General features: G+C 35.2%; 2 protein-coding genes across 2 annotated transcripts in view; one reads left to right on the top strand and one right to left on the bottom strand.

Annotated features, from left to right (window-relative positions):
* The window catches only part of LOC149414175 (uncharacterized), a 33,040-nt gene extending 30,515 nt beyond the window's left edge, over nucleotides 1-2,525 (bottom strand). Inside the window, exon 1 of the mRNA XM_089643762.1 lies at nucleotides 2,392-2,525. Within this exon, the coding sequence (XP_089499888.1) occupies nucleotides 2,392-2,461 (70 nt within the window). The 5' untranslated portion in view covers nucleotides 2,462-2,525. The remainder of the gene's footprint in view (nucleotides 1-2,391) is intronic.
* A 13,953-nt stretch (nucleotides 2,526-16,478) lies between these two features.
* On the top strand, nucleotides 16,479-20,908 carry LOC149414174 (uncharacterized). Its single transcript, XM_089643834.1, has 3 exons — nucleotides 16,479-16,691; nucleotides 18,184-18,342; nucleotides 18,982-20,908. The coding sequence occupies exons 2-3, from the start codon at nucleotides 18,192-18,194 to the stop codon at nucleotides 19,860-19,862; spliced, it is 1,032 nt and encodes a 343-aa protein (XP_089499960.1). The 5' UTR covers nucleotides 16,479-16,691; nucleotides 18,184-18,191; the 3' UTR covers nucleotides 19,863-20,908.
* The last annotated feature ends 1,125 nt before the right edge of the window (nucleotides 20,909-22,033 follow it).

Below are 22,033 nucleotides of genomic sequence, written 5' to 3'. Positions count from 1 at the left end.
TACCACCCCATAGCGGGGGGGGCTTCGAATTAACAAATCACACAACGTGAAGTTAAGGGATTTATTGTAGATCAACCCCAAAGCGTAGGCCTTATTTTACTGTGTGCGATACCACAGGGGCGGGGAATATTCAGAGTTAGCTAGGCCCAGCACGATATCGTTTTGCAAAAGCGAAACTGAACGCTGGAGAGAAGGAGGTATAAAAAACCTCATTCAAGCGAGTTAGGACAATTAGGGGGTCGAGTCAACACACAGACAACCGCACAAAATAACAAATTTTCAGTCAGCTATCATCCAATACTTCTTACATAATATTATAAATCCTACGGATTGGATTTACTTAACAATATTTGTGAAGTAAAAAAGTAAATAATGTAAATTTGTGATAAAAATATACACAAAAAACTTTTTTTTTAAATTAAAAACATAAAAATTCTAGGGAATTTTTATTTAACAAACAATCGTCGAAATCACGGATTTTAGTAAGAAAATTAGCATTCAATAAATGTCAGTAAATCTATTGTTTAGTGTTGTACGTATTTGTGTCGAATTGATTTTTTTGTCGAATTTAAAACATAAAAATTCTATGGACTTTTTATTTAACAAACAATCGTCGAAATGACAGATTTTAGTAAGAAAATTAGCATTCAATAAATGTCAGTAAATCTATTGTTTAGTGTTGTACGTATTTGTGTCGAAAATAAAACATTAAAATTCTAGGGACTATTTATTTAACAAACAATCGTCGAAATGACGGATTTTAGTAAGAAAAATTAGCATTCAATAAATGTCAGTAAATCTATTGTTTAGTGTTGTAAGTATTTGTGTCGAATTAATTTTTTTATATAAAATGTATTAATAAACCTCTTATTAAAAAACTATCGACTTGAAATAAAATTAATCAGTCTAATTTATTAAACTGCATTTGAATGTTGGTACCTTGTACCCATAATAATCACGGGTTTCAGTAAAAATGGGTATTTATTTATTTATTGGATGATTTTTATAGCGCCGCTTTTGCGAAATATCACCTCAGGGGCGCTGTACAGTTAATGCAGATATTACAAAAAAAAATAATATAAATATTACAAATTGAAATTAAGTTAAATAAAATGAAGTACAGAAACAGGTGACACGGAGATGGAGAGTCTGCTGCAAGAATCCTAGGTGGTGAGGAAACTGGACCGGCTGCTGCAGCGAGAGAGTCCACCGCGTCCACCAACAGTGCCACCACGAGGTTCGTCATCCTTCCAGGTATGTGTCTGCTGCTAATAGAGCGCTGACACAATGTCCTCTCATGGATTCCAGACCTTGGCAGCACCGCTGTGACATTCGACGAAGGTAGAGGATGGAGACTCTGCAGCAAGAATCCCAGGTGGTGAGGAAACTGGACCAGCTACTGCAGCGAAAGAGTGCACCGCGCCACCAACAGTGCCAGCACGAGGTTCGTCATCCGTCCAGGTATGTGTCTGCTGCTAATTAAGCGCTGACACAGTATCCTCACATAGATAACAAACCTTGTGACGCTCGGAAAGTCCATCTCCTTGTACACTTGTTTCTGGTGATTATGTTAGTGGTGCATTGTTCCGAAATAAAAGGCGGCGGACGGAATAATAAATCACCTTGGGCACTTGTTAGGGCTTTCACTGTTTCCAAGAATAACATTGAAAACATCTGGCGTACAACAGTTACCGATTCTCGTCCCAAGTTCAACTTCAACTTCAGCGAATTTAGAATGTTTTTAGCACAATTTTCGATTATTCATTTTTGAAACACTGCACTCTAGTCACATTACTATTAAGTTCTGATTACTAATTGGTAAGTTAATTTAAAATGTTGATTCACTGATTTTTTAAATAACTTCAAAGGGATGTTGCCTCGTTTCCCTTGAAAATACTAAAAAAACACAAAGCGGTTGGAGACGGCATGACGCGTCCAGCTGCCACAAAGGGCGCTACTCAACTCAATATTACAATCAATGCCAGTTAATCTAGTTTTAACAGCCAACAAAATGGATAGTTGTTAGGTTAGGTTTCTTGTTAGTTAGGTTAACTTGTTTCCAATTTCTATATAACATAGAAGAATAAAAAAAATAGACAATGCATATTATTCTATTTATTGTTATCAAGTTTAATTTGCGGAACTCTATTTTAATTTGAAGTTTTTCTTTAATCTACTCAATATGCAATTGTATTATTTAATTTATTAAAAAAAGTGTCTTTATAAATGTTTTGGGTAATAATAATTACACATTACTGAGGGTGACAGATGTTTCGCCTTCAAAAGGTATTATCAATCAGTTTGAATATATAAAAGAAAAACTTTTAAAAAATAATTATTCACATTAAAGATTGAAAATTTAAAGCATGAAAATATTATTATAATTCTTACCTTGCCGCTGTCCCGAAACTAAAGATGTAATTACTAACACAGTGAACGCGATTTCTGATAAGAAACTCATTTTGAAAAATAATTTGCTATAGTGAAATTATTTTTAAAAAACGTACTCTATAATGTAACGAACTCTACAATGTTACATCTACAATGGTTGGACACAGCCAAGCAATCATATTTATAAAGTCTTTTTATCTGTACACTCAGAGTATGAAAGAGATAACGATTTGGTATATTTCAAACACATATAAATTAATTGTGAATTACTCTTATCGTAACGCCAGTTATTTTTTCGCAAACAGAAAGCAATTTGAAATTATTTAAGGAATTAATTTCCCTGTCTTCTTTGAGTATGCTGGCTTAAGGGACTTTTTAACGATAAAAAAATGTTTGTGGTATATGCGAGATCTGTCAACGATGATCGTTCTTGTTGGAAAATATAAACGGAAGGAAAAGTAATGAATACAAAACAGAATTTTTAAAACACGAACGCAACAATATAATAAATTCATTCCACATATATTTTATAACAGCATAACGGAATTAATAATATTAGTATTAGAATACGGACGGAAGGCAACAACGTTTCAAATGTTAAACTTAATGAAGGCGTTGGGAAGCCGATTAAAGCTTATTAAGGCGATGCACTACGTCGTGTAATATTTTAAATTGAGCCGCTAGTCATACCGGTTCCATTGGAGCCGGCTATGCTCGCGTATGGCCTCAAGTGAAATTTGAAAACGTGACGTCATCATTCTTGTGCGAACTATGGTCGAGGCATCATCGGTTCATTTTACGAAATAACACGGCAAAATGTTGACTTGTGCTATGAAAACTTGTAAAAATAGATGTGAAAAAGAGAATAAACCCAATTGTCGTATTACATTCCATATATAAGCATTATTTTACTTTATTTTAAGCATATTCACATCATACAATATGGATCAGTTGTAGAAACATGTCTGGACGCGAAACACAAAGCTGGTTGGTTGCTGGGAAGTAAATTATGAACATTTATAAAAGTGTCTTAACTAAATACTTAAACGAAATATTCAACTCTGAAAATAGAACCGAATTTTTTTGCCGAATTTGGACTTCGCAAATTTGTTCATAACGTGGCGAGTAATTTGCGCTCCCATGTAAAAATGTCTATTCATTCAAAAGCAGATTTTACTTTTAAGAAGTAAATGGTGATATTATAATGCGAGATGCCTATTTACTGTCAGATTGATTTATTGACGAATCACAGTCAGCTTCACCCCCTTCGTTCTTCAACAGTTGATTTTACCCCTCGCCATTATCTTCTCGTCTATTAATTCCTATGTCTGTGCATCCAACATACTGCGTCTTCTGTTATCTCCACTTTTGACATGACCTAAATCGAGTAACTACATATTTGATTGTGTCATTTATTACTGTTTCTTTTACCAGTTCAATCAATATGTATTTATAACCTTACAATAGGTTTTGTATTTTATTTTGTCTAAATTAGAGAAATTGTGTTGATTTTCTGCAAAAAAAACTCAAAACAAAACGCTAAAATAATGTATTAAAGTCAGTACAACCATATGAAAGTAAAATTTGATTCAATATTCATCAATTAATGATGTACCTAAACTACCTATTTATAAATTACGATTTTAAAGTTTTTCTGGTTGCCCACAGGTTTGCCGTACGCTTGCGAACAGGGCATGCACTGCACATGGCCGGCACTTTCAGGGGGCGGCAAATACAGAGAACTCGGAATGTTCTAAATCGTTATCATTAATCATTCCAGCATTACAATTATTGTCATTGGATTTATTGCATGCATTGTTTAGCAAACAATTTGTCCATTGTTTTTGTTGAAATTGGCAATAAAGAATTTTTACTGAAATGTATCCATATCAACGTACTAAATTTTAGTTTTCCTCCCCCAACCTCACTAGTCTTATGTCTTATGTCTCCTCCTATTTGTCTTATGTCTCCTTGAGTTATTTTTAAAAATCTATTTTGAAGAATTTGTAAGTTATTTTCTTCTCCGTCGTTACACAAGAAACGAGTCGTGGAGCAGTAGTATCAATAATTGAGTAGGTAAGTTTTTAGATTCTCACGGCCAAAAGCATTTTTGTTGTTTGTTTTTGGGGTGTTATGCCGTGTCGCGCTAACTCCTTCTTTAGCCGACGTTTCGGACAGCGTTGCAGTGTCCATCATCAGGGCAGATCTGTTACATCCGAAGATGTGATCACAACAAAAATAATGGAGTAGTATAATAATTGTAGTTGATCTGGAACTATTTTGACGAATTCTTCCCAAAAAGAAATCTTCTTCCCAATTACCTGTTGTGTGTTCTCAGCTTGATGTTAAAGGTTATTTCGGATTTGGAATCGAATATAATTCTGTTATCTAAGGACGGGTTGTTTCGGAGAATTTGAACAATTCATCAAATTTCAACGTTCATTTTCGGGGTCTGTGAAAGTCCTATGCAAGTTCTGTTAATATATCATTATAGGTTATTGGCTTGACAGAACTGAAATAAAAACAGAACATGAAAAAATCTTTCGCGGAGCTGGAAAATGAACATTGAAATTTGAGGAATTGTTCAAATTCTCCGAAACAACCCGTCCTAAGTATTTCATGTCAGTAATATTTTCAATGATGTCACCATTAATTTTAATTTTGTTCTCGTATGACTTCTTATGTCCAATTATCAGTAAGTCATTTGAATACATTTCAAGTTCACTATTTATTTCGTCGTAATTATCTTCAATAATGTATATAAATGTCTCATCGGCAATTAGACTTACCATTTTGCATGTGATATCGATGATATTTTTAAATGACCTTTCAATGGGGTTATCTGTCACTCTCAAGCGGACTCGAGCTGCTGAAGATAATGTAATTGTAATATAATTTGTGTATTTCACTATCAAGGGCCAGTCCTGAGCCTAACGGCGTCCGGCGCTAGTAAAAACCTCAAGGGCTCTGTCACTATGGAAGCGCTATTCGTAAATCCCCTTAAAGTGGATATAACATTTTGTAACAAAACGTTTTGTTTTCTTGTGTAACGGGTTATACAGGGTGTACAGTGGTAAAGTGCACTAGCTTCGGGAGGTGATTCTAGGTAAAAGTAATAAAGATTTCGAAATTACAACGTTTTAAGGTAGTAGTTTCCCGTACACCCTGTATAATTTAGCTGCTTCAATTTAAAATCCATTTGAGACATAAAATACAGTTTGCACAGATGATGGCACAAAACTGTTGAATGAGTATGATTACTTTAGTCCACTTGGTAAACCCGATTGCACGCTAATTTACATTTCAGTACAAATCTATCATCACTAAGTTAATAACTACATATTACATTATATTATCTCCTTTTTAAAATTATTAAATATTCCAAGAGGTTTACTTGTGAACTTGCTAACACCGTGTTCTATTGGGGCATTTTGTGCAAATTATATGCACTATGTATTTACATAATAATATATTTATTGTGGAAATTATGTCTGAATGTAATTCATATCAATAAAGGATGATGACATTTATAATTTTATGTTTTTTTCATTATTATTTATCTCTCCATAAATTGTGGTCAAATAGCTTGTGGTTGTGGGAACAGTATTATAAACATAATAGAAAATAGTTCTTAGTAACAGTCAACAATATTAAATATCTTATCAAATAACAACAAACGTAATTCAAGAAACATTCGTTTGGAAAAACATAATAATAATAACCAAAGTGTTATTTGTGTGGTGATAATACATAGCAGCGGTCAGCAATTAGTTTTGGTGGTGGGCCGTATGAATGTCAATTAATTATTATAGGGTCCACAACAACAAAACATGCCATGACTCGGAAGAGATCGAGGAGTGCAGCTTTTGAAGAAATAGTAAGCGACCCACTCGACACTTCCTTCAAGCAGATACAACTGCCGTGTGGAACTATCGGGGAGTGCATGCAAGCAGCTTTTCAAGAGATAGTAAGCGACCCACTGGACCCTTCCTTCAAGCAGATACAACTGCCGTGTGGAACTATCGGGGAGTGCATGCAAGCAGCTTTTGAAGAGATAGTAAGAGACCCACTGGACCCTTCCTTCAAGCAGATACAACTGCCGTGTGGAACTATCGGGGAGTGCATGCAAGCAGCTTTTGAAGAGATAGTAAGCGACACACTCGACACTTCCTTCAAGCAGATACAACTGCCGTGTGGAACTATCGGGGAGTGCATGCAAGCAGCTTTTGAAGAGATAGTAAGCGACCCACTCGACACTTCCTTCATGCAGATACAACTGCCGTGTGGAACTATCGGGGAGTGCATGCAAGCAGCTTTTCAAGAGATAGTAAGCGACCCACTGGACCCTTCCTTCAAGCAGATACAACTGCCGTGTGGAACTATCGGGGAGTGCATGCAAGCAGCTTTTGAAGAGATAGTAAGAGACCCACTGGACCCTTCCTTCAAGCAGATACAACTGCCGTGTGGAACTATCGGGGAGTGCATGCAAGCAGCTTTTGAAGAGATAGTAAGCGACACACTCGACACTTCCTTCAAGCAGATACAACTGCCGTGTGGAACTATCGGGGAGTGCATGCAAGCAGCTTTTGAAGAGATAGTAAGCGACCCACTGGACCCTTCCTTCAAGCAGATGCAACTGCCAAGTGGAACTATTGGGGCGTGACATACTAACTATTATATAGGACGAATCTACCGACAATGTTTTCGTAAAATGTACTGTAGTCTTCGTAGGCCGGATATAAATCGCGGGCCAGTAATTGCTGTGGTACATTATATTAACTTGTGTAAATTATTAAAATGTAGTATTATGCATACTGTTTCTTCTCTAGGGGTACTAGAGCAAGTCAACAACACAGGAAAACACAATCTTTTTCAATTAAATTATCACCGTTCCTCCTAGGTAGTCGACAGTTCAAATCAAATTTTAAGGGCCAGTTGTTTCGGAGGAAACCACGTGTGACAAAGTCATCAAACGTCATTCGACGCAATTTTCCATAAATTGGGTTGTTCCATTGTCCGTCAAGAGAAAATTCTACGAAACCGCAAAAAATAAAATAATTTAAGAATGACGAATGAAAGGTCAAAATCGGCATCTAACAGGTCTGTCTGCCGTTTACTAGTTATTATGACTGGACTATTTTAACATATAAAGAAAACTCAACGATTAAAACTTCAGAAGCGAACTGCGTTGTGCGTTGTGGGAAGAAGTTGAGTTTTTATATAGTTGGTTTCAGTGATTGAAAATAACGAAGAAACATTGACAAAACCATAGTTTCTTATTTTTGTCAACTATATTATTTATAACCAAATTCTATAAATAATTTATTGTAACTGTTAAATATGATAACAATACAGATGGCATGTTCTAGTTTATCCATTTCTGATGAAGAAATATGAATAATTCAATATACAATGCATAATGCGATCAGAAAACATTCAACATGCAGAGGGATCAGATTCAAAATTGTTGGCAAGATTCCGAATGTCCAAAACGAATGTAAAAACGTTATATTGCTTCATTTAAAATGACATAAAGTCAGTAACAAACCGGTACCTAATTATATATAAATATCAACTTTATTCTGATTACGTCTAGAAGGGATCCAAATGATAATCTAGTCTCCTTCAACGGAAGCAATCTTCCGAACAGGCCTTCCATTGATATGCTTGGTGTAACTATAAGTGACCAGCTCAGGTACGGGGGCTCCATCGAAGCCAGAGTAAAGTTGGCCTCTCAGAAGCTGGGCGTACTGTACAGGGCCCGCAGATACTTTAATAGTACACAACTGCTGACCCTGTACAAATTGCAAGTGCGCCCTACTGTCGAATTTGGCAGCCATCTCTGGTCCGGAGCCCCTAAATACCTGAAAAAAACCCTTGACTCTGTGCAAAAACGGGCGGTCCGTTTGATAGATTCCCCAATCTTAACAAACGGACTGCAATCTTTAGAGCACAGGCGTCAGGTAGGTATGCTGTCCTTGTTCTATCGGTATTACAATGGAAGATGCTCTGATTATCCTCAAACTACCAATCACAAGCAGCTCGGATGAAATCTTTAAGAAAATCTGTGTTATGGACATTAGGCAACTTTATGCCAAAAACATACTAGCATACCTCTTCAAACACAAAACTACTTTTGACAATGTCCAAACTGCTGGTGATACTAGAACCAAAGGACATAATCTCTTACAAATCCCTTTTGCTAAAACAACTTTTGTTTAGAGAAATTTTAGATATTTTGCAACAAGGCTATATAATGCTCTCCCACTAGCCATTAGACATCAAGTCTTGGATCATCAGCCAAGACAGATCCAAGATCAAAAATCCCCTCATAAGTATGTACTAGATGCTGATTAACCAATTTAATTTAAATTGATTCTTATTATTTTTTATCATTTTCATATTTTCATTTAAGGTTATGAAATATATGCAAAGATATTAGAAGAACGAGATATGCTATGTTGGCCGCCGGACCGTAGCCGGAGTACTACCTAATTAGGGTACTTTGAACGGTATTGGGACGTGTACGCACAGAAATCTGTTCTATGTATTAGTGCGGATACCTTAGCGATGCCTTAGCGTAAGCGAAGGTGTGCAGTAGTATTGGTGAACAAAACCGGCGACACTCGGCAAAACAATTCCACTCAGTACGAACTGCGCATAGCACATCTCGTTCTTCTAATATCTTTGAATATATGTATCAAATAATATGTATACATTAATTTATGTACTCAATACGTCTGTCTCGATACAGGTTTATCCTAGTGAGACAGACATCGAAAAAAAACCTGTAAAAAAACTTTATATTGTTAATAAAAAAAAAAATTAAAAATAAAAGATTACCAAGCTTTACATAAGGCACTGCTACGAGCGACGGTGCCATGCGCCGCTCCAGGCTGCCGCGCAGAAGACTAATGTCAGTAACTGCTTTACACCACATTTCTTTTCATTCCGATCACCATATCGGGACCCACACGAAAATGTTTCGTGTTAAGGCCCGTTTATAATAGGAATAAGCGGTAAGATAGGCCGGTGCCGTAATCCGTAATATTTTAGATCGTCGTTTATAATTGGAATAGAATAGAATACGCCCATAGAAGTGACTATGCCGCTGTTACTTGTCTATAATAATAATAATAATAATTGGATAATTTGTAGAGCGCCGTTTTTGTGAAAAATCACCTCAAGGGCGCTGTAATGTCAACTATCAACCGAGATTAAATTCTTCCTCCATCTAATAAAAGTCATATTGTTTTATATATTTATGTAAACTGTCGATTTCCCGAAAATGAATAAATAAATATTGAAACGATGGATTTATCAGACATTGTTGCATGTGGAATGTTTTTGTCAATTCTGGGGCTAGCACACACTGTAATAGGAGACGCACAGTTGAAGGAAAAAAGACGTAGAAATGTGCGTCCAATTATCATAAAATGAAGAAAACAGGACATTTCCATAATTTGTTTAAAGACATGGCGGCATTAGACAACAATCAATTCAAGAAATATACAAGAATGTCGCAGATCAATTTTTATAAATTGTTAGGACTTGTATAACACAAATTACTAACTAACTAAAGTACTAACCATCACGCCGTTTCACTGCAGGGGTGGGCAGAGAGGACGGACCGCCAAACAACTCGGTCACTGCTGGTACGCGGTAAGATATTAAGCCCTGGAATAAACATTTATCAGGTTAACCAACGTTTGTGAACTAAACATAGCATTTTATTCCTTTTCAAGTAACATAGAACAGATTTATACCTCCATGTAATCCTCCATGATCCTTTTGGAAGGATTTACATCTTGCATGACGTAATTATGGTCTTTGAAGACATCACACCGTCCTGGCGGAACACGGAGGTCTAAAAATAAATTCAATTCTGAGGTGAAATTAAGTTACACATTACATGGAACACTGAAGACAAACAAAGGGATATTTGCACCTATATCTTCATCATAACGGGTCCGATACTGTCTTAAATCTGGATATCTACCAATGCCGGGTAGATTTAAAGTCAACAGTGCGCATCTTCAGAAGCGATCCATTGGCATTTTTGTTTTGGATGAAAAAATGGCAGCCACAAACTAACTAGCATATCTCGCCAAAATAGGATACGTATTCGATTCCATCGATTCTCCAGGCCCATTCGCAGAACCTGCTCTCCTCAAAGATTCCGTATTTTGGGTATATATGACGAGTGGACTGACTGTCTGTACAGCCCTTCACGTAACACAGCTTCATAATTTCAGACATTTTCACCATAAATAAACCACTCACATTTTCAAACAACAACAACTCATGAATTCTTTGTTTGTCTAATCGGGATGAAAAAAGGGATGTGTTCTATTTTGGTAGTTGGTATCGTTAGAGATGTGTATTAGTATTTCCGATTTACGTACATTTTAAGATGACAGACATTATTTGAAGACTGCCACCTATCACTCTTACGTAAATATATTACGTGAAAATGTGGCATGTTTATTCAGTTTTACATTTAAAATATTAGTAAAAAGACAACAACATCTATTTATTACTAATTGTGAATGTGTATTACTGTTAGGTGTTGTGAATTTCGCGTGCATGTTTGAGTGACATTTTGTTTCTGCCATCTATAATTGTTTTGCGTAACTATATTACGTGAAAATGTTGCAATTTATATTAAAAATATGAATAAAAAGTTTAAGTATTAACTACAATATGTATTTATCACTGATTTTGAATGTGTATTTCTGTTAGATAATGTAATTATCGCGTGTGTGTTTGATGCTTTGACATTTTGTTTTGAGGATATAATACACGAGAACTTGTGTTAACTTGATATTGTTACAAACTTTTAAATTAATAAATAGAAACAGGGTGAGTGGTTTATTTATGGAGAAAGATTTTCAAAGAGATTTATGTTCAAAAACGAACAGGTAGACAAAAACATCGATTGGGCAATGACATGGCAATGACAAAGCATGCGATAAAGCTCGCAAATGACAGTGACAGATGATTTCGTGGTTGTGATCTATGGTTATGTCCAAGGTGTTGCCATTGTTATGACGATTTAATACCGTCTTCTCCGAATTCTGTTCATATTATTTTTTTAATAACTTATAACCAAATCCTCAAATGGAAATATTTAATCGTTTAAAACAATATTAGCGACTCAAATGAATATATAAACCAGAAAAAGATTCAGTCGCCGACTTGGTAAACATTTAAAATTTGTTTTGTTCTCATGAATTCTGTATTTATATTATTTTTTGAATAACCTTACGACTAAATCCTCAAATTTAAATATTTAATCTTTTAAAACAAATATTAGCGACTCAAATGAATATTTAAACAAGAAAAAGCTTAAGTCGCAGACTAAGTAAACATTTAAAATGTGTTTTGTGCTCATGAATTCTATATTCATATTATTTTTTTAATAACTTTATGAACCAATCCTCAAATTGAAATATTTAATCATTTAAAAAAATATTAGCGACCTAAATGAATATTTAAACCAGAAAAAGCTTCAGTCGAAGACTTGGTGAACATTTAAAATGTGTTTTGTGCTTATAAATTTAATTGTGTTTCCTGTTTATGTTATATTAGTGAAATAAAAAAAAATACTTCACAACATGTAACTATTTTTTTGATAAACAGAGAAATGTTAACATTCAATACTGTCGTAGAAAAGCACAATCATTGTTAGAAAATGTTTTTCCTTTTAAAGTAAAGGAATTCAAATTTAAAGTAATTTTAAGTTATTTTTACGACGGCCACGGACGACAGATTTTCAACTTACAAAGCGCCGTCCTGAAAAAATGTGCCGTAAGGAAAGATACCTTATAGCACATTTTCGTAGGACCGCACTTTGTGAGTTGGAGCCTTGTCGTCCTGAGAGAATCTGTTAACATTTCTAACATTTATTTTTAAAATAATATTTTAGGCTGATGAATAGGGAGGAAATCCATAATTGGTTTTTCAGTTAAGTAAATTGCACATGTATAAACTAACCAAGTAACTGTTCATTTTCCTAAAATAAAATAAATAATTACAATAAGATAATAATAATACATGATTTTTCCTAAGCATGAGTTCGAATTTGTAACAAAAAGCTGGATATCTGTGAACATGAATGATCACAGTAAGAACATGAGAATGGATTTTGCTTAGTATGAGTGCGAATGTGTCTTCTCAAGCTTGACTTTTGTGAACATGATAAGTTACAATAAGAACATGAGAATGGATTTTGCTTAGTATGAGTGCGAATGTGTTTTCTTAAGCTTGACTTTTGTGAACATGAATAGTTACACTAAGAAAATGAGAATGGTTTATCCTAAATATGAGTGATAATGTGTTTCGTTAAATTCGACTTCCATAAACATGAATAATTACAGTAGAACGGTTTTTTTTTAGTATAAGTGCTATTGTGTCTCATTAAACACGACTTCTGTGAACATGAATTATCGCAGTAAGAATATGAAAATGGTTTATTCTTAGTGTGAATGGGAATGTGAGTCATTAAATTTGTCTTTTGTGAACATGAATAGTTACAGTAAGAACATGAGAATGGTTTTTCCTTACGATGAGTGCGAATGTTTGCCATTATGCATATTCTGCGAATATGGATAGTTACAGAAAGAACACGAGTAAAGAGACGGTTTTTCCTTGATTATGCTTGACCATGAATAATCACAGTAAGAAAATAAGAATAAATTTTCCTTAGAATGAGTGAGAACGTATTGCAATATCTGTGAGTTCTGTGAAAATGAATAGTGATAATAAGAAGAAGAGAATAGTTCATCCTTAGTCCTCGTATGAGTGAAAAAGTATGCTATTAAATTTGGCTTGAATAATTACAGTAATAACATGAGAACGGTTTTTGCTTAGTGTGAGTACGAATGTGACATTAAGGCTTAAAGAAGAAACTTACACTAAGGATTTGCGAAGAAACTAACATAAAATATCCTAATATTACTTTGCATGCCAGAAAAATTTTATTACCCTTTCCCTCATTATTTGGTGGAATGTGGTTTTAGCGCCATAAGCGATTTACTCATTAAACAACGAAATCGATTAGATATAGCTAATAGAGGGGACCTAAGACTGAAATTAACTAAGTTAGATCTGGACATAAAATTTATTTGTAGCCAGCGTAACTGAACTTAATTTCAGTTATAATATATGTATTCGAATAGGTTTTATTTAATTTCATTAGGGGTTCATATGTTTACAAATATATGACAATATGATTTGAAAATTTACCTGCTGTTTGATTAAAAAAGATGCCGGTGGAGCATCTGACTTTTGAAAAGATTACTGTGGGGCATGGCATAAAGAAGGCTGCGAAACACTGTTTTAGTGAGTGGTTTATTTATGCCGGCGTGGTACCGCCGGGTGCGCATTATGGCAAATAGTGTATTATTTACACAGTAGGTTGGGATCCATTATAAGTTTTAAACAAAATTGCGAAGCTCGAAACAATGAAGAACCACAATTATCACAATCAACGCTGGAGCGAAAAAAGTTTTAAGAACATAATGAAAATACGAAGTGTTGCCAGCGTAAAAATATTTCCTGTGGAATAAATACCCGATTTGGCGGGGAACATCTGATAGTATTTTAGCGATCGATACCTACTGCTAGAGTGTTCCAGAAAGCCGACCGGTTTAGAATAACATTTTTACTGGCACAATTAATTGCGTAAGGTAAACAATACAAGCTACCTACTCGCGACGTCCAAGCAAGCTACCTACAATAATACTTTGCGAGTTGGACAAGTATATTACGCGCATTCGCTAGAAGGTTCTAGCCAACTGCCTAGGCGTACTCCCAACACTCTCAAACTATTCAGAAGAATTTCGCTGAAGCGAGTGAACCGCAGTTTACCAGTTGTCTCGCGTACTTACTACCGCCACCGGCTAGGCTATATAAATAGGCCCGACGCAGCGAGTATTCAGTATTCAGTCAACTCGCTCGCGCGCTCGTAACCTTGACCCAAATAATCCCTCTCATTCCACGCTAAATATTATAGTGCCTCCTCGTATTTAACGCGTAATTGTGTGTAGTAATTGCTATTTGTGCATTCTTAAATAAACGCTCCAACTGAATAAATTGAGATTTTTATTTTTAGTACACCAAGATAACCACAGTATTATTACGCCAACGTCTGGACGGTTTCGGCTCTCCGATTGGTCAAATTCAAATCTTATGTTTTGAGTAAATTCCGCATAGCCTTCGCGCTAAATAAATAAATCGTGCTTTAACGGCCGCGGGAGTAGTTTCCATATTGGCCTACAGAGCGCACCTCTGGCTCTTTACCATTCTTTACCTACAACTACCGTTTTAATAGGCATTTAAAAAAAAATTAACTTAATGACAATAATCAACAACTCTTTCCATTTACGATTTTGAAAAGTATTAAAAATATTTGAGTATATAATAATTTCGCACCATTTTGACAGAACACCGATATGAATTTCTCGGATGATACGCGTTTTGGGACTGGGACACGGTCAAGCGGCTTGATCGCAAGCACGTAGTTTATTGTCTATGGCACTTTGTGTCAAGCATTTTGACCGTATACCGAAGCTGGCTTGCAAGCATTGCGCAATTCTACGTGCTTGCGGCGAGGCTTGATGCGAATTTATATTTTTGTGGGAATAGACAAACGACAATAGACAAATAAATATCACGTATCATAAACAATGATATAAATTGAATAAAATTGTTATAAAATAGGTACTTAGTTATTGTTTTTGTGTTCAATTTGTAGAAATCCATCTAATTTAAAAATTTTGGAAGTATTTTAGTATTTTTTAATAATTATGACAGCGGTTTTCAAGGTCATTAATAATCAAACTGTAGAATAAATAATTTTCTGAATTTTCAATGGAGAAAACATATTTTTTGTATGAATACCGCACAAGATATTCATACAAAAAATAGCTGTAGCCTGTAATACACTTTGCAAATGCTCATGGGTAAAGCGGTACCTTAACTTGTACCATTCTTGACACCAAATTCGTTTCTTTTTATTATTTTATTCAAACATAAAGCTAACGTAAGAGCCAAGAACGCTTTGTCTTTGACAGATTCCATTTTGCCGCGAGTCACGAAATGACAGGAAGGCATAGAAGTACATATACATAGACCACCACGAAATCACAGGAAGGCGTGGCCATGCTTGACGGAGAGGCTTGATGCGGGCTGTCAAGCCGCTAAGCATAGACAATAATAGACAACAATAGACAAATATAGACAAAAAAACTACGTGCTTGCGATCAAGCCGCTTGACCGTGTCCCAGTCCCTTTTGATTGTATGAATTGTAGGTACTGCCAACCCAATAAAAACATGAAACAAAATCGGGAGCTAGAAACGCTTCGTTGATTGTAAAATTAGCCAATAAATCTCTAATCTGACATTTTCTTGTATGGATAGTAAAACAATCATTTTATCATATATTAATTTACCTTTACCTATTTCGGCAATTATTCGGGAACTGGCCACGCTTAATACGATTTTTTTTTTAATAAAGCGTTTTAATTTTAGGTTAGGTTAGGTTGGGTTATTATAGGTAAGGATGGATTAAGTTGGATTGGGTTATAAAAGGTTAGGTTAGGTTGGGTTAGGTTATTAATAATGTTGGATAGGAACTCCAATTTGCTTTGAATTTATATGTCATTATCAAAATGGGATCTGCTTGTGTAATAAATTCAGACAAGCAATAAAGATTGTCATTTTCAAGATTAGAATTATAATATCTCGCTAATTTAGCATAGATCTGCGCTAGATCTGAAGCTCGTTGTCCTATTAACATTATTTTATTTAAACGTGGACTAATTTACAGAAGACTCATGTTGAAAAATGGTTATCTAAAAAAATTGTTTGTAATAACGGGAACAGCTTTGCGACCCTTTTTATGCCAAACTTAAATTTGTTTGTATTAACGGGAACCGCTGTGCGGCCCTTTTTTAAATCTTATTTTTTAATTCATTTCAACACGATGAAACCACCGTTGATCATTTTATTCGTCTGTGGCGCCTTTTATAAAGACGCGGACTATCCGATATTGTCTGTGGAAAAATCAATATGGCCGACAAAAGCTTTCGCTTCGAGACGGCAGCTCGTCTATTGACGTTATTTTCCAATAACTTTGTTTTAAATGTATAAAACTTTAAATAACCGGTGATATTTCGGTTAAAAAGTAATACTCAAATCTTTTCTGCTATAGCTTTACATTGAATTAGCTATTTTAGTGCCCATTATCAACTTTCACACATTGGATTTGACACTTTCGCATTTCCCCTGTACCCACGTAAGTAAAATTTCATCAATCATACCTAATAATTCCTGATATTTATATTAATTATTAATATTCATCTGCATATCTCCGTTATTACTGGACACGGTTTATTTGCACAAATTATTTAAAAACAGTTTGTTCTGAGAACAATACGTCAAAAAATTCCAGAATATACAATATACAACTCCATTATTGCTCCACATTTATCTTTTAACTACCGCTCAAAGATTATGTTATGACAGAGAAAAAATACTATGCAAATTTCTTCAAAATGGAACATTGAGATAATACTAATAATAACTAAAATGTCGATAGAACTAAATTGTCTAACAGTGAAACGCGATTATATTTATTAATAATATAATGTACAACCTATTTCAAAAATACATTTTAAACCTAATTATTTTCAACAAGGAAATTCATAGACATTGTGTTATGTGACAAGAACGTGCGATGGAATTAGACTAGCGAAAAAGGACAAAGCCAGCGTACAAAACAGTTTACTATGCAAAGGAATGGAATACCAGAAAATATGTCTGCACCGATTGATAGATTCTAGATGGATTATGGAAGCCACATTAAAATCAAAATAAAATTTAATAAATAATAAAAATGTAGTAGTGCATTTGTTGTATTTGTATGATCTGGTAGATTTCAAGTAATACTCCGATATAGATTATTACGTTTCTTAGACCGAGTACAGGATTGCGAATATGTTTCGACTAGCTTGCAGTTGGGATGTAAAAAATATTGTTCCACCTACTACAATACTATTTATACTGTGTTCTATTTGACTCGCCCTGTATTGTAAGAGTCAATCTCACTACTTATTATCCCATAGTATATACACAAGTTATAATAAATTAGACATTTGTAAACTTTGATGTACAAATGGCTACGATAAATTTAACAAATTAAAAATGTATTAGTTACTGAATGGTGAAATAATGATCATAGTCCATTTAGGTCGAAAATAAGTTTTGAGGGAATCATAACACCTCCATGCCACGTGCTGAGGGTTCCATCTATTCATTTTATGTTTATCTTCCATCTTGCGTATGTCGTGTTTTAAACTCGTGTGTATCTCAGATTTTTCAGTGATGTCGACTGATTCCATCGATGGGAAAGTGGTGAGCCGAGTAAAGAAAAGACAAAAACAGTGCAAACTATAAAGAGTTTTTGTAATGTGGACACTGGGAAATTTATCTAGGAAAATAGATCAGGGTTCAGCTATTTTTCCACATTAAAAAATCACGCAAAGCTTTTTTCTTTCAATTCTCTTAATAAAATGTATTTTTATGATAAACTGATTATTTTAGATGATTTTTGTTTAAATTTCGTTGAGCCCAAAATAAGTGACTGATCATTATATACCTTTACCCTTATATATTAGTTCAATTTAAATCATATGTAATATTACAAACTGATTTTAATGTTATAGATGTGCTCCTTTTTTTTCAATCCAGACCGAAAACTTATTAATCCGAAAATTACTTTCCTTCAGCAATCTCAATGGACGAGTCTAATCAAGAAATGGTATCCATTAAATTGGAACCAGATACTCGAGAAAACGATGTAATTTTGGATACGAATGTAGATAAAGACCCACCGGATATCAAGAACGGGTGTCCCGAGCTCACTGAAAGTATAGACCAACCTGCAGGTGAGTAAACTTTGAATATTAAAGGTACTGTCGCAATACGCGATAAGCTCGAAGCATTTTTTAGGCGCGGCCTATATCATATTAAATCTCTTGTGACCTGTCACACCAGACAGATGATATTATGTTGTAAGTGCGGGCGTATTCAGAATTTTATGACACTATTTTTTATCCTCAGTTTAATGATATTTTGAGGTAATTTTAGTGAATTGATTGAAGACGATTGTCAAAATAATTATTGATAATAAATTTTCTGGGGCGGCTGGCGGATTCAGAATTATGACCTGTTTATTTTTTCCTCAGTTAAATGATGTTTTGAGGTTATTATTAGATCTTTGGTTTTTTTGTGTACTGGTTTGAGAGAACAACTAACCAGGACAGCGGGCAAGAAACAAGCACTGTTCTGCTAAAACCAGTAGGAATGGTCACCTTAGATTAACAGCGGAACTCATTTTTTTAAACATATAATAATTAGCCTATTTATATATATATATAAATTCAATTCGAAAAGAAAGAAATATTAAAACATTAAAACAAATTATCATCACATGGTAACAAAATAGAAAAATGTTAATTTTACTTATGTTTTTAATTTGATAAATAACTTTGATTAGGTACTTGATAATGTTTTTTTCTCCGTAGAACGTGTCCAGAAAAAGAAGAAACCCAAAACTTACCGCAAATACGTCCCAAGCCTTGTGAAAAAACCGAAATTAGTTCCGTGTCCCGAGTGCAGTCTCTTCCTAACTTACAAGTCCCAACTGCGGATACACATGCTAACTCATACTGGAGAAAAACCATTTTCGTGCTCCAAGTGTAGCTTCACGACTTCCTTGAGGACCACACTTAAAAACCACATGTTGACCCACACCGGAGTAAAACCGTTTGCATGCTCGGAATGCTATTTCACTTGCTCCAATAAGTCCAACTTAAAGGTTCACATGCTTACCCACAGTGGAGAAAAACCATTTGCATGTCCCAAGTGTCCATACACTGCGTCTCAAAAGGCAACATTAAAAGAACACTTGTTAACCCATTCTGGAGAAAAACCATTTTCATGTTCCAAGTGTAGCTATCTTTGTTCGAGAAAAAACAATTTAAAGATCCACATGCGAATGCACTCGGGAGAAAAACCGTTCGCATGTCCTAAGTGTGATTACTCCGCGTCGCAAACGTCTACGTTAAAAACCCACATGCTGACGCACGACAAAGTAAATCCGTTCGCATGCGCCGAGTGCGATTACACATGCCCGGTTAAATCCAGGTTAAAGTATCACATGTTTACGCACAGTGCGGAAAAACCGTTCGCATGTCCTGAGTGCAGTTATGTATGTTCGCAAAAGGCGTATTTAAAGAGTCACATGCGGACGCACACTGGAGAAAAACGTTACCCGTGTAACTTGTGCACGTGTGCGTTTTCACGCAAATCGCACTTAGAGCGACATGTTCTGAAGCATTCGAAAGTGATGAAGGTGTGCAATTCTAAAGTCAAATTGGAAGAACCGCATCCAGACGCACTCTGAAGAAAAAAACATTCGTATGTTGCGATTGCAACTAACTTGCTAACTAACTAATTTTTTCATAGGGGGAGACAGAGAGGGTTTCATAACAAATTAGATTTGTTAAAAAACTGTACTCGTAAGAATAGTAAAGCGAGAAACGATTAATCTTACCTTAAATGTTATTACAAATACCTATTATTATGTTGTTCTATTGTACCCGGTTACCGGAAGAGAGGATAGACCGCCACGTAACTCTGTCTCAGCACACACGCCTCGCTTAATTCATACTTCATTCATCTGCTATTTTGACCCTTGACATGACCCGACTTGAATATCTGACTCACGTGATCGTATCGTGTTGACTTTATCAGCCGTTAAAGTCCCCCCGACTTCCTCCACCTTTAATTTTCGCGTCTTCTATGTGCATCCGTTCTACATGACTGAGCTTCCCTTTCTTAATCTTATTCACTACTAAATAAACAAGGAACCATTAGTACATTTCAATCTTCTGGGTCGATTCCGCTGAGGCAACCACTTGGTCATAATTCTTAGTTTTTTTAAAATATTTTATCTAGGTATTTTTTTTTATTTATTTAGTTATTAGAGTTTTTTAATTACTGTATTAAGTTGAATGTGTTCTTATCTAACTTTATCTACGCTTAACCAATTTTTAAGTAGCTCAAAGAGATTTGAGTCGAACAACACATAACCACGACTGTGTGTATTGGTATCCATGCACACATTTTCTATGCTCGTATATTCTTACATAAATCATGTACGATTACCATAAAACGGACATGAGCCTAGTATGGTCATTGAGAAAATCACCAAAATTGTAATCTTTAAAAATTAATAAAATAAAATTAGGTAACCTACATGGTCAAAAATACTATCAAATTTCGGCTGTGGGTCTGTTTGTTAGTGATTTTAACTCAGGTAGATAAATTATTTTCTTAGTTCTTACATTATTATCTAAATCATGTACGACTACCATAATACGAAAATCATAAAAAATGTAATTTGTCGAGTTTTTTTTAAATAGTATTTAGTTCTAGTTTTACTTAAACTCTCGCTGCGACATCGATGTTTCTCTGCATGTATTTTTCATTCATATATTTTTTAGGTTAAGTGTAAGCGGTAGGGCAATACTATAATTATGAAATAAACGCTTTGTACCTAATATATTTGTTTTTTTTGGGGGGGGAGTGGGTTTGAGTTTTTAGGACGTAATATAAAATAGCGAAGCACCTCGTGGCTGATACGAGTGCAGTTCCGCTGAGTTGATCGGGCTATAGGGTGATGGTAGCTAATGAGATGGTAAAAAAATCAACCCTTTTCCACTGCAATTCTTAGAAATTTAACATAAATTTACAGCTCACGCCACATTCCTCATGGGTCGATGGAATCAACATAAGCTGAATGCTGTAAGATTAAATAAATTCTCATTGTAGTCCCTGCGCAGAAAGATAAAGTTAGGTCTATAGCGCAGTCCATTTTTGGGACCTCTCTGCGCAGGGTTTTCCGGCATTCGATTTATGTTGATTCCTCACAAACTCACCGGACGACGGCTTTAATGTATGTAATAATAATTTTGTTTTTGTTAGGACGCTGAAGAATGAAACAAAAAAAAATATATGTACCTATATAAAAGACGATTGCCGAATTAATTTACAAACGTCACTAAAAAGAAATTTGCATTTTCCCATTTCTATGGAATTTGAATGACAGTTGGTTTCTATGGTTATTTCAAACTTGAAACGGCCAGTGAAATTATTGAAGCCAAGTTTTGCAAGGCAATACCGCCCGCTGAAACTAAATTAGACTTTCTTTCAAATCAGCATCGATCACATTGCTTTTATAGATTACCCGAAGAGGCAAGAACTGATATACAAGATGGCCGAATCATCAACTAGTGACAAGTCAAAAGTGAAGAGCGAACCGGAGCCTACCTACGAGTGTACTCATTGTCTTTACTCCTGCTTCAACCCAGAGAGTCTCGCGAAACATATTCTGTGCCACGGAGAAGTGAAAACAACTTCCAAACTGTCACCTACTCACATCTGTGCCATGTGTTCCTACTCGTGCAAGTCTCCTGACGTTTTGAAAAAGCACGAATACAGCCATTACAGTGCTGACCCGAACTCAAGGAACAAACCCACGTTCTCCTGTAAGCTTTGTCCTTCATTCTCCAG

Source organism: Hesperophylax consimilis, chromosome 20 (assembly GCF_061612785.1).
Source record: "Hesperophylax consimilis isolate HC1 chromosome 20, BYU_Hcon_1.0, whole genome shotgun sequence".
NCBI classification, from domain to species: Eukaryota; Metazoa; Arthropoda; class Insecta; order Trichoptera; family Limnephilidae; genus Hesperophylax; species Hesperophylax consimilis.
Note: the sequence above shows the minus strand (reverse complement) of the source record. Positions and strands in the feature narration are given on the sequence as shown.

Bases quoted from the DNA above. Each gene is read 5' to 3' on its own strand.
- LOC149414174 (XM_089643834.1), top strand. From the start codon at position 18,192: ATGGACGAGTCTAATCAAGAAATGGTATCCATTAAATTGGAACCAGAT. The intron at 18,343-18,981 runs GTGAGTAAACTT...TTTTCTCCGTAG, and splicing joins AAGTATAGACCAACCTGCAG to AACGTGTCCAGAAAAAGAAG.